The following is a 17,517-nucleotide window of genomic DNA, read 5'->3' as shown; positions in this document are numbered from 1 at the left end:
GACAACAAGAGCGAATATGATGAGAGCAAGAGTGTGATTCTCATCCAAGACTCACAATCCAAAATACAGAGAAAAGACCATCAACAAAAACATTCTTGACTCCCTCACTTCTAACAAGAACCCTCATTTGCATACAAAAAAAGAAAGGCAACCTCTTTGGACCTTCATCTTCAATCATCATTCAGTCTCAGTCTTGGTGATGGCGTCCACCATTTCATGAGCAGAGGAAGAAAACGAGAAGCCACCACCTGAAAAAGAGAGGAGAAGATCACGTGCCACCATCACCGATCATCACTAAAGGGTCTCACGGCCAGAGGAGAACCATTTACCTTTCCCATTTTCCTTGAAAGCGGCGGAGGTAAGTTGTCTTTCCCGGCCCTTGGTTGTATGTGAATGTCTGCTGCTTGGATGAAAAATGCGTGTATATGGTTGTTCGTTTTCTTTGCGATATCTTTTGTCAATCAAAACTGCACCCAAAATACAATTTCAATGCCTGCAAGATCTATCATGGAACATAGGCAAGTAACCCCAACAACGAGACGTCAAATACCTTTTCCTCATCCCAGAAAACATGTACTAAGAAGGAGTCATAGGCAGAATCACATATAGAAAAACAATAGCTATTTTCTTTCTCCTTGCAAGCCGAAGGTCTCCCTGTGAACTTGGTAGTAACATCTGCTGTAGCCGCCTTCCATCCCAAGATCATCTTCCACCTGTATCATACAAACACACAGACCAAATCACAAGTCTCATTTTATTCGAAGTTTGTCCTCTCGAGCAGACCACCACCATTCACCTTTTCGGAGTGATCATCAATCGTTTTCCCCAATCCCCAGTTTCTCTTTGAACCTTCACACCTTTAATCACAAACCCAAACCTGCGAACCAGTATTTGGCAAATCACACTCCAGATTCCCAATATTGAGGTTAATAAGAGCAGATAAACAAACTTTGCTACTGCCATTGGAAAAAGTTATAGTTGAGTGTCTTACCTTGCTTAGTCGAGAGTCTAAGAGTAATAGAAAGGAAGAGAGGGGTGAAGAAGGAGACCGTGATTGAGAGGAGGGTGACTCTTCAGGCGGCTGGCGGTGGTCGGACTCGTCGACGGTGTTCGATGGAGGGAGAGAGCTTCTCGCATTGAACCAAAGAGGAGGATTTTGACGCTGCAACCGGTGGCGTCCCTGCTCGTGGCTCACGGCGGTCGGCGTTGTTTTCAAACCGCGAGGGGTTCTCCTCTCGCACACAAAAGGGGATCAAGAGAGAAGATCTGGCGCCGCGGCCAGCGGCGGCACTGATGGCGCTTGGGGTCGCCGACGACATCATGGACCAGGCGGAGGACCTCCTTGCGGTGGTCGTCCGGGAGGTTGACGGTGGCGTGTGTGAATGGAGGATGCAAATCTCCATAGCTTTGCTATCTCTCAAAGGGAACCCAGGGTTTGCGTTAGATGAAGAAATGAGATGGGGAATCAGGACCCCTATTTTCTGAGTTAGGCAGCAAGGTCATGGGCCAACGCTGGGCCTTTTCTACAAAAAAAAAAAACAATCCTTTCTGCACCCTCTGCTTTCACTCTTGCACCTCACTTTCTTTGGGCTTCAGCCCACTCTGTCTAAAAATCCTTTTTCTTCCTTGCTGCACCCCATTTTCTCCTAAGTTGCGCTCCTCTCCCATTAGGCTTGGGCTCAATCTGATTTGAAACAAATTAGGTTTCTGCCACCCCTCTTTTTATTTTTACCACCCTTTTCCATTTGGGCTTTGGCCCAATTTGGTTATTTTGTTTATTTTATTTTACTTGTCATTTTGTTCCCTTTAGTTTATTTTATCATTATTTTTACTTTATTTTTATTTTATTTTCACTTTTACTTTATTTAGTTATTTCCTAGCCATTTCTATTTCTCTACTTATTTGTTTATTTATTTATCTCGTTTTATTTACTTTTAAATAAATATTAAAATACAAAAATATTTTAAAAGGTTTAAGCACACGTGCGACCATTCGCGTCAGCCTTGTGTTAAAACCTTTTCCTNCTTCTTTCAAAAAATACAAAAAATATTTTAAAAGGTTTAAGCACACGTTCGACCATTCGCGTCAGCCTTGTGTCGAAAACCTTTTTCTTTTCCTTTAAAAAAAATCAACAAAAAATATAAAACATCATATTTTTCAAACAAATTTCTCAAACAAATTTCCAATCAGTGTTTAAAGAACTACGTAACCCTGATTTCCCAGTCCAACTGAGAATACGTAGGAGCAAGGTCAATCCTTGTCGGGCACAAAAAACACAAAAAAATATTTTGTTTTCTTTAGAGTATTATTTTTTAGGGAAAATTAAACATTTTGCAAACCACATCAAATTCGCGTATTTAGTTAAAGGTACTGCCTTAGGGCAGGCGTTGTAGGGTGCTGATACCTTCCCTACACGTAACCGACTCCCGAACCCAATCTTTGGTTTTCGTGGACCGTGCTTTATCATTTTATGGTTTTTCCGTAGTTTTCCAGAATAAACTATGGTGGCGACTCCAAAACAATTTTTTAAAATAGTTTTCTCTTTGGATCGTCGTCCCGTCGCGATTTCGGTTGCGACAATATGCATGACTAATTATTAGGGAGACTAGACATAGCAAACTAGTAACTGGGAGTAGGCTTTCTTCGCCGAGAGATCGAGTTTAAAGTAAATTAGAAAGTTGCATGACATTGATAACAAAGTTGAATTTGATAAGAATAATAGATATAGGAGAGTGGATTAGGATGAAACCATAAACTACAGCAACACCATTCATTGATATCTTTATCTGTCAATTGATCAAGCTTTTGCATTTGCATGTTTATTTTAGTTTTTTCATTATAAACCCTAAATTTAATCTTTATCAAGTCTTAAGAAATAAATTCACATAAACGATTAGGCCTAAGAGTCCCTTGGGAAACGATATTCGGACTTACCATCTCTTTATTACTTGATACGATCTGGTACACTTGCCAGGGTGTTAACATTCACTATAACATGAACTCAATGAGGAACCTCTTGATCTATAGTGTTTTTGTGTTCTTAGGTTTGTCCATTCTTGAGTATTTCAGAGAATACATTGTTAGGGCTTTTCATGGCCTTGGTCATACCAATGTCAGATAGGTGAGTTCATTGTTTTATCTCCCTCATTATATTAGTTAAGTACAAAACTAACAGGTCATTGTTTTCATGGTTTTGCAGTTCAATGGTTTCCTTAATACTATATTCTTTTCTTCTCTAATGGTTGCATTGATTATTGCTGTGTTTTTGGACAACACTCTTGATTATAAGGATAATGTCAAAGATAAGAGAATGCCATGGTGGACTAAGTTCAGAACATTTAAAGGAGACAATTGAAATGAAGAGTTCTACACCCTCCCTTTCACCCTCAACCGTTTCTTCCCTCCATCCAAAGACTAAAGAGGGAAAAACATGTATTTTTTGAAAGCGTAAGTGGTACTTGCGATTTCGAATTATTTATTTTTAGTATAATTGAATTGGGTTAGTTAAGTTCTTTGTAAAACTCCATGGCCAAGGAACAATTCTTTGTAAAACTCATTGTACAGAAACAACATTGGGAGCAAAGGCCAAATAAGTGGGGAGTTCAGACAAAGTTTCTGCACACAAGGGTTATCTGTTAAAATGACATTGATTTTTAAGTGAACCAGTTTTTTTTAAGACTTACTGGACATACAAGTGATTTTTAGGCATTGATTATCACATTTTTATCCAACTCCATGGTCAAGGAATCATTCTTTGTAAAACTCACTGTGCAGAAATAACACTGGGAGAAAAAGCCAAATAAGTGGGGAGTTCAGTCAAAGTTTCTGAACACAGTGGTCAACTGTGAAAATGACATTGATTTTTAAGTGATCCAAATTTTTTAAGACTTATTAGACATACAAGTGATCTTTGAGCATTAATTATGAATTTATATCCAACTCCACGGCCAAGGAACAATTCTTTGTAAAACTCATTGTGCAGAAACAACACTCGAAGCAAAGGCCAAATAAGTGGGGAGTTCAGGCAGAGTTTCTGCACACCGGGGTTATATGTGAAAGTGGCATTGATTTTTAAGTGAACCATATTTTTAAGACTTATTGGACATACAAGTGATGTCCAAGCATTGATTATGACATTTATATCGAACTTTATGACCAAGAAACAATTCTTTGTAAAACTCATTGTGGTGCAGAAACAATACTGGGAGCAAAGGCCAAATAAGTGGGGAGTTTAAGCAAAGATTTTGCACAGACAGGTCAACTTTCAAAATGGCATTGATTTTTTAATGAACATTTTTTTTTAACACTTATTGGACATACAAATGATCTTCGACCATTGATTATGACATTTATATCCAACTCCAAAGAACCATTCTTTGTAAAACTTTGAAATTGCCATTGATTTTGAAGTGTACAATTTAATACATAAAAATATTACTTATTTCTTAAGCGTGACTATAGGTTAATGTAAATGTTTCATATTATTAAAATGATTTTAATTTCTTATACAAAAAAATTACAAGTACTAATTACTTTTCTCAGTATTTATGTAAATTAACTTTATAATTTGTCTATTCTCATGACATTGATCTAATTTTTTTTTGAAAATATATATAATTTTTAATAAACTATTTCAAAACATATAAAATAGAGTTGTTCATAACAAAATAGGTAAAATTATGGCAGTGAGTTAAAACAAAACTACAGTTTCAAATAAAGATGTATTCTTGTATCCTTTTCTTCCTTCATCACTCGTTCACCAGATGTATTAGGTGTTGAACTTTTCCCTAATATACACCATGAAATTTTTACAAGAAATTCCAACAACAATAGCAGTTTAGAAACAAATATAAACACAAACAAATATAGCTTAAATTTATCAAATGATTTCCCTCCCATTTTCAGCTTTTTATGAGCAAAACTTTGATCCATTGTCATCCTAATGAAACTTTTTACAAAATTCTTTGCTCAGTTTTGATATTATTAAAGTATTAGCAAATCAATCAGATCGATAAACCAATTGAATTATAGAAGAAAAATTATAGCTCAAAAGAACAAAGAGAAAACATAAATTAAAAGATCATAAAAGAATCTTTTGCTTGACATGTAGTGCCATGACACCAGTTGTGAACTGAGTCATTGGATGAGCAGAAACAAGTAACGCATCAATTACCTTATAAGCATAATCTGCAATAAAAACTAATAATAAGTCCAAGAATAAACACAGACTCAAGTACACAAGAAACAAGCCAACAAATTTTATGTTAAAATCTTCTAGACACATCTTGAGTGACATTTGAACAAGAGCAAAAGCAAAGGGTGAATGTTCACAACCCATACAAAATGCAACAAAGCATGTCCATGTATTTTATGCAACAAGCAGTTACAGATGTACAATTCGTCAAAAGAGAACCAAACATACAAAACAAAGACAATTGAGATGCAAGCCATAAGGTTCCTTTGCCACCACAGTTCTAAACAACACACAAGCTACCGAGAGAGAATTTAAGTTATAATCATATATATAATCCCAAACATATTATCATGCCCTAATAATGTTGTATCAATTCACTTAATTGAGACAAACCATTATACCGAAATGATGAGAGTAACACGTAGCTTTAAGATAACCAAGTTATGATAGAAAAAGAAACTGAACCTGGGATAGTTGCACAACTTCGCAATTCTTGGGATAATGAGTCAACTTGTTCTTTGTTTGGTATTTGTGACAAAGTGTAGGAGTCAAAGATTATACAACATAATCTTATCTGAGAGCAAATATTAAAACACCTTGGTACAAGGATTGTGCTACATTATGTCACAAAAAAAAAAAGTTCAACCTTGAAGCTTTTTCTGGCATTCAGGAATGGACATTTCCCTAAAGCAAATTCCCTATAAGACATAACCAGGTTGCTCTCAGGGAACCCTTTGGTAAACAGTAAACATTAACAAAAAAGTGCTCCAATAAAGATTTTACAGATTGATCAAATTAGTCCAAAGCAAGAGCTAAGCACTTTAATAATCCTCTGAAGTGTAAAGACTGAGTTAATTTAGATATTTACCTCATCTGGATCAATAGCTGACCCAAGCCACACTAAAGCTGCCATCATTCCTCTCATTCCGTTGACTACCTTTCAATTGTGACAAACGAGTGCTCCAAAAATAAGTTAATCACAAGCTTATTGAGAGGAGAAAGAATGACTTTCAATGCCACTAGTAACTTTAAAAGATATATATATATATATATATATATTCAACAAAATAATCCTAAATGCCCAATAAAAGTATTAAACAAAAAATTCGAACTTTCCACCAATAAAGCATATGCAGGACGAAATGTTCAACAAAAACTTAAAAAAACATTCAACTTTACCAAGACAAAACCTAAATGTCCAAAAAATAAAAAAAAAAATTAAACCTACCGAACAAAAGCTAACCAATAGCGAAATAAATGGAAAAAGCTTCGAAAACCGACCTCCAACGACGTTTTCTAGCTTGCGATGACGGTGAACAACAGAATAGTTGCTGTGAACGGCATGCCTCCGACAAACTCCGAACTCCTTCAACGACGACAATGGTGGCTGGTGGGTGAGTGCGACGGAGGAGGAAGAGGAGGATACTTCTGGACAAGAGAGAAAATGCTTTCCGGTGAGAGCGAAATTGACTTTCTCTCTATTTTTTTTTTTGAAAACCATCAAATGAGACCCGCGAGAAACGAAAATGAAAACCATATACGACCTTTTATTTCCATGTCATATTCTCCATTTTAAAAAACTTTTCACCTGATCCTATGACAATGTAACACGTGTGTGGTGTCAAAATTTTGTCATCTGAAGATGTCAAAGTATCATTACCCGGATAGGATAATGATACTTTGACATCCAGAATGTGATAAATTTTTGACACCGCCACGTGTCACATTCTGGGTGGTCCACATGTTTTAAAAAATAAAATGACAGAACATGGATTGAATGTGTAGTGACAGACCTGGTATCAATGTAGAAATAAGTGGGTAGTTTAGGCTAACTTTTAGCACGAGGAGGACATTTTTGAATTTGCGTTATTTTTACATTGATACCTTCTCGTGCTAAAAGTTAGCCTAAACTACCCACTTATTTGTACATTGATACCAGGTCTGTCACTACACATTCAATCCATGTTCTGTCATTTTATTTTTTAAAATATGTGGACCACCCAAAATGTGACACGTGGCGGTGTAAAAAATTTGTCACATTCTAAGTGTGAAAGTATCATTATCCTTTCGGATAGTACCATCTCAAAAGAATTTTTAATCGTGTTTCGAAATGTATATTCTGAAAAGTATTTCCAAATCCAAAAGATACTTTTCAAAAGATATAAAAAAATAAATTTTAAAATAAATATTTTGGAAGATATTTCTAGATTCAAAATGTTTTCTGAAATAACCATTCCGAATTATAAAAGTAATTTTCAAAATGATTCTGAAATTAAGAAATGTCTTTCCAAAAACCTGTTCAGTTTTGTTTTGTTTTGTTTTGTTTTTTTTTTTTTTTTTATTTCAAAGTATTATGAAGTTTCTTTTGTACTCCGAATTGGACGTTCAGAAATTATTTCAAAAAATATCGAATCCAGAAAATATTAAAAATAAGAAAGTTTAGAAACTTTTATCAACGTTTTTAATGAGGGATAGTTTAGGACAATTTTTATGGTGTGCAGAAAGAGAAACAAGAAGGTGCTGGAAGAATTACTCAAAACTTGAAGCCAAACACTAAAAAAAAATACAAATACAAAACGGGCGGGAACATTGGCGGGAACTAGTTTTTTATACACTAATCATCATAACCCATTTTCTGTTCTTTAAGCCATTCTTTACTCTTCTTCTCCGGCTCAACAAATTTCGAATGGAGTCGGATTCTGATTCCGACGGGTCTCACATCTCTGCAACTCCTCCGAGAAATTTAAGTTTGTCACCACCGCGGCCGTCACCAACGCGGCCGCTACCACCACCTCTCGTGGTGTCAAACAAATCCCGAATCAGAATTAAACCCTCAAAATCAAAACCAGCTCCTTCTGGATCCTCCAAAGCCCCGTCGAAACCCGAGCCGGTCCTGGAAACCCCTCTCTCCCTTCCCACCGATCTCCCCTTCCAAATTCGGCGACCTTCCGATGCGCCGTCAGTTTCCTCCTCCATCGAAACCCTCCCTGCTGGTTTCTTCTCCTCCTCCCACTCTGCTTCGTTCGCGAAGATTCGAAGACCGCTCATTAACCAAGAACCTTCTGTAATCGAACCCGTTCTTACTACCACCGCGTCTGATTCACGCGCTGATAGCACTGATGCGAGGACACGCAGAAAGACGCGGCTTCCCAACCTGATAGGTGCCAGCGCGCCTATGCCTACCGTGAAGCCTCGACCATGCAGCGGCGGCGATGGGAACTTCGTGAGGCTAAACTTGAGTGGCAAGCGAAGGAAGTTCTTGAACAAGAAGGGAAAATCCAGCGGGAAAAGATACAAGAGAGGGAAATTCATATCGCGGCACGAAAGGGAGGGGAAAGAGAAGGATATTGGAGAGTTGAAGCAGAGAGGGGATTGTAAGATTCGTGAGATTGATTGCGCTGTAGTGGAAGAGGCTGTAGCTGCGACGCTTGATGAGCCTTCGGAGGAAAATTTAGTGAAGATTTTGAAATTAGTTTATGGTTATGATTGTTTCCGAGACGGGCAGGTTGAGGCAATTCAGATGGTTCTTGCTGGGAAGTCAGGAGCGGTTGTTTTGCCGACCGGTGCCGGGAAGTCGCTGTGTTATCAGTTGCCTGCTCTGATCTTGCCTGGGATTACATTGGTAGTTAGTCCATTGTTGGCTTTGATGATTGATCAGCTCAGGCAATTGCCTTATGTGATTAAGGGTGGTCTTCTAACTAGTACTCAGGTGTGTTATACGTTCTACCTTGTGCATTGATGGTTGATTGGTTCTGTTTGTTTAAGCTTCTCAATTACCTTTATATGAGAAAAAATGAGAATGTAATAAGTTAGGTCATTAGGAACAAGTTGTTAGAGGGTAAGTGCGTTTTATTAAGATTTTGGATGAGTGTGGTATTAAATTTTCTGGGGTTGTCAGCATTTAGTTCATCGGTGGAGATCTCTAGTTTTTCTCCTTCTCTCAAATGTTACGACAATAATCTCTTTGTACTTACTGAAAAAGAAATATGCGGGTAAATGACCTCAGCTTCTCGCTTAAGTTAAAATTGACTCGTGTCCTTAACTTTCGTAGAGGTCTTTTTTAGTTAACTTGTCCAAAAATTATGCCGCATAAGTTGATTTTAACTTGAGGTTTAATGAATTGTAGTTTCTTATTTTCTTCTTCTTTAAGTGTTATCCTTATGCATATTCTTCTCTTAAATCATAAAATCAACTTATGGGCTTTAACTTCTAAATAATCTCTCTCACCGAACTTCTTTAAAAGCTAAGTATAATTTCTATACAAGTTAATTTTTATTTACGGGGAAAACTTAATTCTATTTTGTCTTCTCCTAAAAGTGCATACTGATATGTTCGATGTTATCATTTAATCTCCTCGTGTTTAATTAATCTCTTTTTGTTTACTAATATTAGACACCTGAAGAAGCCTCTGAATCACTGATGCAGCTTCGACAAGGGGAGATAAAGGTAGGATTGTCAACAACTAGACGTATGAATCCAACTTTGGCTTAGATTGTGTAGCACTGACACGGATTGTTCACATAAAATGGTTTGAATGTTTGCAGTCCATTTTTGTATGGTGTGTTTGCATGTTCAGGTTTATTTATGGATGATGGTACTCTTGCATACAACTGATGTTTTTAAATTTTGATTCATATAGTTGCTTTTTGTTTCACCGGAGCGGTTTCTGAATGAAGGGTTTCTGTCTATCATTTCTTCTTTGCCAGCCATCTCACTTGTTGTTATTGACGAAGCACACTGTATATCTGAATGGTGAGGGAATTCCAATATCATTTGGTGGTATTAATCTGTTTTATGTTTGATCTTGAGATTTTGAAAACATTTTTACAGGTCTCACAATTTCCGACCGTCTTTTATGCGACTTAGAGCATCTTTGCTTCGTAAGACACTTAATGTTCGTGCTGTGCTTGCAATGACAGCAACTGCTACTACCACAACTTTAGATGCCATCATGTCTGCTCTAGATATCCCTCACTCAAATCTTATTCAGAAGGCGCATTTTAGGGACAATTTTCATTTATCAGTGTCTATGGTCAGAAACAGGCAAGTTATACGCTTCTACATAGTACTTGAGCTTGTATACTTTCATTGTCTGAACTTTGTTAAACTTATGTTTGAATTCTTTGAACATATTAGAATGAAAGATCTGCTGATTATGATAAAGTCTCCTCCTTTTGCGGAAGTTCAGAGCATCATCATATACTGCAAATTTCAGGTGTGTATATGGACTGGGTTTTGCCCATTTTTAAGTACGGGATGTCCTATGATTTCTTAAACTCAACTGTCACTGTATTGCAATATATTCTCGCTTTGTTCAGAGAAATTTATATGTATATTACTGTTGGCAGAAAGACAGGAATTGAGATCCATGACTCAGATTTAACATATCGTTTTCTATAGTAGATGATATAATATATATAGTAACGTTTCTATGTTGGTGGGAATTCATGACGCATCTTATTGTTCCAGTATGAAACCGATCAAATTAGCAGATATTTGAATGATCACAGTATCTTGGCAAAGGTTAGTTTTGGATTTTTCTTTTGACATTGCATGTCTTTCTGTATAATCCTTAGCATTAAGATGATTGATTTATCATGTAGAGTTATCATAGTGGTATCACTGCAAAGGAACGTAGCTATGTACAGGACTTGTTTAATTCCAACAAGATCAGAGTGGTGAGACAAATTTTATGATTTAATCAAGATATTGTGAATTTATGACAAGTGCATATATATATATATATATATATATATAATAAAAATCTGTTTATTAATCTTGTCATATTAACTTTGACTTTGTTTTTTTCCAGTCTTGTCATCATATAATATTTTCTCTTGGAAACTTCCTATCTTTTTCTTCTATAGTAAAATATGTGTACTGCAAATGTGAATTCTAAATTTTATTTGTTACATTTTAATCTAACAATCATTCATTGCTAATTATATTTATTTATTCATACAAAAGTAGTAAATTAAAGTCTAAATGCTTAAAGACAATTTAAGGATTAGATAATATTTCTCTTAAATTAAAATAAATATTGATAAAAGAAAAGTACTTAAATTTCTCTTTTCATTTTGTTTAAATATATAAATTAGATACTTTGGTTGGTTTTAATCTTTTCGGCAATACCTTATCTGGTTAAATAATAAAACAAGCAAAAGTATATGCATGCAAGATACATGTTTAAAAATCAACATACAAAATCTAATTGCTATAGTTTTTTATTACAATATAAATATTTATAAATTTTATTGTCTCTAATTTTATTCTTGCAAACTATAATGATTAAATATCCATAGAGTTTGAGTTGCTTTACCAGTTGAAAATTAATTTTTTGACAAGAAAACTAAAAAAATACTTAAATCTAAATCTAAAAGTAAACTATATATTCATAAATATTTATATTTATATAACTGTAAAAATGTAGATTTATATAAATATCAATTAGTAGAAAATAAGACTTATTTTATTATTCTCAATCATGAAAAATATATTCTCTAATTGTAATAATCTAGTTCTCCTAAAAAGGAGATAGGAAAACTAGGAAAAATAAAACAAAAAATTATGTATAAGATTCTAAAAATATTATCTCATTAAAATACAATTTTTAAGCAATTATTTGTAATATATCACATTAAAGTATAATCATGTGCATTGGATGGTGAAATAAATTCATACTTGCTTAGTTCAAAATGAAAACCATGAGTGAGTATAAAAACTATACAAGTGAGTGTTAGATAGATCAATTTTATCTAATGGTAGAAAATATATTTTTTCCAACAGTTAAATGTTTTATTAATTCTGTATTAAAGATTAATACTCTTAAAATTTAATTTACCTTAAAAAACACTATTTATTTGCTAATAAATAATTCCTCATTGAAATTATGTTTATATCTTATGTTTCATTAGTTTTTTTTTTGTGATATATTTTGCTAAATTTTAAAATTTTATACTTTAACGCGCTGTTATGTTTTTAAATAATTTTTAATTTATTTTTTGCATGCAACAAACGGGTAATATAATTGTTATACTTGAACATTTTTTATAATTTAGTAATTTTTCATTTAATGCAACACACGGCTGATATACCGGTTTTCTTTGTGTTTCCTCGTTTTAGTTTCTGTCACTGATAATTTGTATTTTTTGTGAAGGTTGTGGCCACGGTGGCCTTTGGCATGGGACTGGATAAAAGTGATGTTGGAGCTGTAAGGCTTATCACCTTGTTATTGTTTTCTGTATTCATTTGCATGAACTGGTGTACTATAGAAGTCCTCTATGATGGTATTCTCATATAGTGATTCACTGATTCTCATTGTGCTCTTATTGCATGATAACCTGCACCTTTGAAATCTGGCTGTATCATACAACTGGTTCTTCCTCAAGATTTTTATTTATGGTTAAAATCCAAATATGGGTGACAAAGTGAGCCAACCGGTTCATACGAATTGACTTACCATGGGTTGAGCTAAAAACGAATGAATTTAACCTGGCTCACATTCAATGTGGTTTATTCAAACCCATTTAACTTATGGGTTAAGTGAGTGGGGTCTGTTTGATCCATATTTAAAAAAATTGAATTTTTCTAACTCAACCGGGGTTGACTCATGAGTTGAAACTCATTTTGGCATCTCTACTCTTCCTTGGTATCTATTTTTACTAATGTTCTTACTAATGCGTTTAGTGCTTCAGTTAATAGTTCTATTTTAAAGGTGATGTCTTCGAGCATCACTTTTAGTCTTGTATTTTACACACTACATATTGCATTCGACATAAATGATCTTGGATATAACAGTAATTCATACTAGAACTCCGTTGTCATGTCTGTGTTTAGGTAATTCATTACAGTTTGCCTGAAAGTCTGGAAGAGTATGTACAGGTACATAATTTCTTCTAAACTTTATTAGTAGCAGGGCAAGATATTCTAGCACATGCTTTTCTAAAAGGAAATTGATATTTTAGGAGATAGGACGTGCCGGAAGGGATGGGAGGTTGTCCTACTGTCACCTATTTTATGATGATGAGACGTTTTTCAAACTTCGTAGTCTTATGTACAGGTAACACAATTTTTTTTCATTTTTATTTTTCTCACCGTCAAATTGTTCTGTGATGCATTTTTTTATCCTCAGTGAAGGAGTAGACGAATATGCTGTGAACAAATTTCTGCGTGAAGTCTTTCCTTCTGATAAAAGTTCCTGTGGGAAAATATGCTCATTAATCAAAGAATCTGCTTCACGCAGGCTTGATATGAAGGAAGAGGTCCTCTACTCTATACTACAATTCATTTAAATTTATTGTTTGATTACTCAAATTATTTTCAATTAAAATTTCGGATATCTTGTTGAGAAGTCAATCATGTTGATATTTTAATGATAACAAAGGGGGGTGAGATATTCAAATTTTGGTAACTCCAATACATAGGAGATCTTTAGAGTATGCACGCTATGTCAAAACGCCATTTTTAGCATATTATGTGTAGGTCATCTCGTTATTCGTACAAAAAAATATTATTTTTTATCTCTTTGCTGTTTACCTGAAGCCAATAAAATCAAGATTGACTTCAAACCAGATAATAAGGGGGGTTTGTGTCCTAATTAGAAATTTCTTTTTGGACAGTCATATCTAGTTGTAACTATCATTCATCTATCCGTTTATACAATATTTAACATGCTAGTCACGATTTACATGCTAATAATGAAACCTTTTGTTCCTGTAAGGAAAATCTAGACAATATATGCCGACTATTTTCGTCTAGGTCTACAGTTTAAAACATTTATCCTATATTTTTCTATACCAGGTAATGCTTACTCTTCTGACACGCTTGGAGTTGGGCAATGTGCAGTACCTGCAGTTACTTCCACAGATCAATGCAACTTGCACTTTGGCTTTCCATAAGGTGTTGCCAGACACATCCATGCACGTGTAATTTGTCACACAATATGAAGTAGTTTATGAATTCTTGTCTCCCTAAATCTATATATTTAAACTTGATGGTTTATATAGGACATTCTAATCTTATGTTTGCTAAATTTTACCTTAAGTATAGAAAACGAAATATGGTTTCACCGTTTCAATAATTATTTTGTTGCTTTTTTTTTTAACTTTTGGCATATTGCAGACTAGTCCGCCATTACTTGCCCAAAAAGTATCTGCTATAGCTGCAATTCTGAAAAGGTAATAATATCAAAGCATATTAAACTTGGCGTCCTTTCACTTTTCCAGACTTTTTTCCTTTTTGCCCCTGGATGGTACTGTTTTGCAAGTTATCTTAACGCTGTTAACCGCGATAAATATGGTTTATGATTCCAAACCTTAATTTTTGAAGGGAAGGTATATCTGGTGATGACACCTGGCTCCTGATTTTTATCTTAGGAGAAGCAGTTTAATTTACTTACACGCGTACTTTGATTTAATGGAATCATTGTTGTGTGATTTTTCAGATCTGAAAGTAAGCGTGGGCAATATATTTTTGACATCCCTACTGTGGCAAATGACATGGGGGTTACAGCAGTTAAATTAACAAATCAGTTGTACGACCTGAAGGTTTGGATTAGTCAATATAATCTTTTTCTTGGGTTCTAGTGCGTGCGCTAAACAAATATGTTTAAATAGTTACTACATTGTAGATTTATAATATTTTATCCACAAACACGTATGGCATCTAAAAAACTGCTAGTTTTCCTCGTTTTGAAAATCTTTCACATAATACATCATAAGTTTATTAATTAATCTACTGAAGCTATATATTTTGTTATGATCTGGAGATATCGTTGTATGTGCTAGGCATAGCCATGTACTGCACTTTTTTCATCGAGAGTTTAGTCTTGCCCCATCATTGTTTTAAAAATAAAATGTTTATAATTTAATTCATATAGGCACCTAATCCATTTGGCGTAGTAGCTCTACCCTAGTGTTGAAAGCAATGTAAATACAATCTGACCTCATTATTTGTGAAATATTCTCAGTTGATGGGAGAAATAACTTATGAAATGAAGGACATGGCCTACTGTTATAGGATCATTGAAGTTCCTACAGACTTGTTATCACTATCAGAAGATATTACCCAATGGTTATCAGAAGTTGAAAATTGTAAGGTGAATAAATTCTGACAAACTTGTACATTTATTCATTTTTGTATTTTTTTAAAGTATGTTCATCTGTGATGTTGTATCCTCTGCTCAAATGGTTTTCCGTTTTGATTTTCAAGTATTGGTATGCTACGTCATTATAATTGATTGGATAATTCGTTTGTTGCATTTTCTTCATTTTTGTGTGGTCAATTAAGTTATCATTGATAGATTTAATTTCCCATGGTTCTTTCTGAGTAGGTACAAAAAATGGATGCAATGTTTAGTGCTGTATATTATGCATTAAATCTATGTGATAAGATGCAAGGTTGCAGTGGGACCAATCACACACCATGCTTGCAAAGGAAAATATTGGAGTATTTTTCTGGAGTTGAAAATGCTGATTTCTGCAAGAAAATTGATGGCCAAAGCAGGTTCTTTCTAATTTCCGAGCTAGGTTCTGTACTAGAGAACAAAATTAACTTATGAAATGGCTTTAAACATCGAGAACTTAAATTCTATTGGATATTGAAACGTCAGAATTAAAGTTCTCTAGCAAGTAGCAACATACTATGTTGATTATGCTATATGCTACATTATCTTGGACTAAAATAGTGGTATTTACCTGTGCAGTCCTTTCCTGCGAGCGGATATAAAGGTAAGTTGTCACATGAACATTCTCATCTAAATAAATCATGTATTTATTGAAGAATTCTTCTTAAGATTACTTGTTTCTTTGATTATCGACAGGTCTTTCTACAGAGCAATTCACAGGCCCGATTTACACCAAGAGCTGTTGCGAGAATAATGCATGGAATTGCAAGCCCGGCGTATCCTTCAACAACATGGAGTAAAACTCACTTCTGGTGAATAGAAATTCTACTTTTTTATTTATTTGATGACCTTAATACTGTTTGTGCATATTGATGAGTCAGAACACTGGACGCTTGCGTCAGTATCAATAGACAAACTCATGATATGTGGTTCCAAAACTTGTAGTCTTTGTTTCGAAAACAAAGTGAGAAGGAAAATCTAGAGAGCTGTAACCGTTCCTTCCACATTTTCCAAACAAAAGCTAAATATTATAATTTGATTTTTTTTTTTTTTTTTGTTTTTATGGTTTGCTGATTTTATATCATTGAGTGGAGCATTGGTAAAACTGAACTTTTAATTATGGATTTCAGGGGAAGGTATACTCGAATAGACTTTAAGGTAGTGATGGAAGCAGCAAAGGAAGAACTTAAACATTTGGTCGGAAAATGTACGCTCTGACTATTTTTGACGGATTGATTTTACCATCTGACAAATTTGGATAGGGGGAGCAGAATCCGTGCAAGCAAGACCTGCATTGATCCAAGGACCAGGAATAGAGCTCAATTTTGTTCCCTGTCAAATTGTTAGAATTAAATTAACGAGTTGTGTGGCATGTTGCTATTGTCGTAAATGGGGCGCCAGGACACATCTGTCATCTCAAGTTGAGACAAGCGAAAGGAAAAATGAAGCTCTGCCCCGTTTGTGCCTAATGATTTGCATTTGCCAATTGTTCATTGGGAATTGGGATAGCATACGACCTGTGGTTGGAGAAATCAAGAATTTACAATCCTTTGCTGTCTGATATTTGTTGTTATCACCTTGTCCTACAGAGCGATCCCTCGGATCTTAAAAGGGAAAGAGTATATTAACTAGCTCCACTTAGAGGTTTCCCCCTATCTTAAATAGATCTCAGTGCCAATAATATTATTATTTGCTTACCTTTAAATATTGATTCAGGTTAGAACAAAACAATGAAAATTTGTTTACCTTTGTTATGCATATCAAATGAATTGTTTATTTTACTCTGTTGAAGTATATATGAAGGAATTTACGTTATTTTCCAGTCTTTAATTAGTTACCATGTGCAGAAAGAAGGCACTGTCTATTCTGACTATTCTCTGCTGAATAGATAATGGTTCAAATTGTTATAAAAAAACAGAAATAATATATAAGGAGGCAGCGAAAATTAGTTTTAATATAAGCTAAGCCTTTGTGATTATAAAATTTTATATAAATGAGACCCTCATGTATTGGTTATTGTAAGGGCCTCATGTATTGGTATTGTAAGGGCTTAAAAACTTTTAAAGTTGTTGAAGTATAATGTCTTTATTTTATTATTAATATATTTGTTAGGGTTTTGTTAGGGGTTTTTCGTTTTTTACCTTTCAGAACTACTGTCCTCTATCTATATATACAGTAGTAAGTTGTATTAAAATTAAGT

At 34.6% G+C, this 17,517-nt stretch overlaps 1 protein-coding gene across 4 annotated transcripts; it reads left to right on the top strand.

Annotated features, from left to right (window-relative positions):
• Window positions 1-7,799: 7,799 nt before the first annotated feature.
• Window positions 7,800-17,142, top strand: LOC106765523 (ATP-dependent DNA helicase Q-like 5). 4 transcript variants are annotated; one of them, XM_014650181.2, is made up of 19 exons: window positions 7,802-8,903; window positions 9,587-9,640; window positions 9,834-9,946; window positions 10,025-10,237; window positions 10,331-10,409; window positions 10,664-10,717; window positions 10,798-10,872; window positions 12,351-12,404; window positions 13,031-13,075; window positions 13,159-13,253; window positions 13,326-13,455; window positions 13,994-14,092; window positions 14,315-14,370; window positions 14,637-14,739; window positions 15,162-15,290; window positions 15,525-15,697; window positions 15,897-15,921; window positions 16,014-16,129; window positions 16,448-17,142. In XM_014650181.2, exons 1-19 carry the CDS (start codon window positions 7,881-7,883, stop codon window positions 16,533-16,535), a joined length of 2,724 nt encoding a protein of 907 aa, XP_014505667.1. In that variant the 5' UTR covers window positions 7,802-7,880; the 3' UTR covers window positions 16,536-17,142. The 4 variants fall into 4 exon arrangements, with proteins under 4 accessions (XP_014505666.1, XP_014505667.1, XP_014505668.1 ...); XM_014650180.2 differs by having other exon boundaries at window positions 7,800-8,903; window positions 10,025-10,409; XM_014650182.2 differs by lacking the exon at window positions 10,798-10,872.
• Window positions 17,143-17,517: the final 375 nt, after the last annotated feature.

Source organism: Vigna radiata, chromosome 7, assembly GCF_000741045.1.
Source record: "Vigna radiata var. radiata cultivar VC1973A chromosome 7, Vradiata_ver6, whole genome shotgun sequence".
NCBI lineage: Eukaryota > Viridiplantae > Streptophyta > Magnoliopsida > Fabales > Fabaceae > Vigna > Vigna radiata.
This window is presented reverse-complemented; position numbering and strand designations above follow the sequence as displayed.

Excerpts from the sequence above, each read along its gene's own strand:
- LOC106765523 (XM_014650180.2), top strand. The coding sequence starts at position 7,881 with ATGGAGTCGGATTCTGATTCCGACGGGTCTCACATCTCTGCAACTCCT. Across the intron at positions 14,740-15,161 it reads ATCAGTTGTACGACCTGAAG|TTGATGGGAGAAATAACTTA; the intron begins GTTTGGATTAGT and ends AAATATTCTCAG. Across the intron at positions 16,130-16,447 it reads TGGAGTAAAACTCACTTCTG|GGGAAGGTATACTCGAATAG; the intron begins GTGAATAGAAAT and ends TATGGATTTCAG.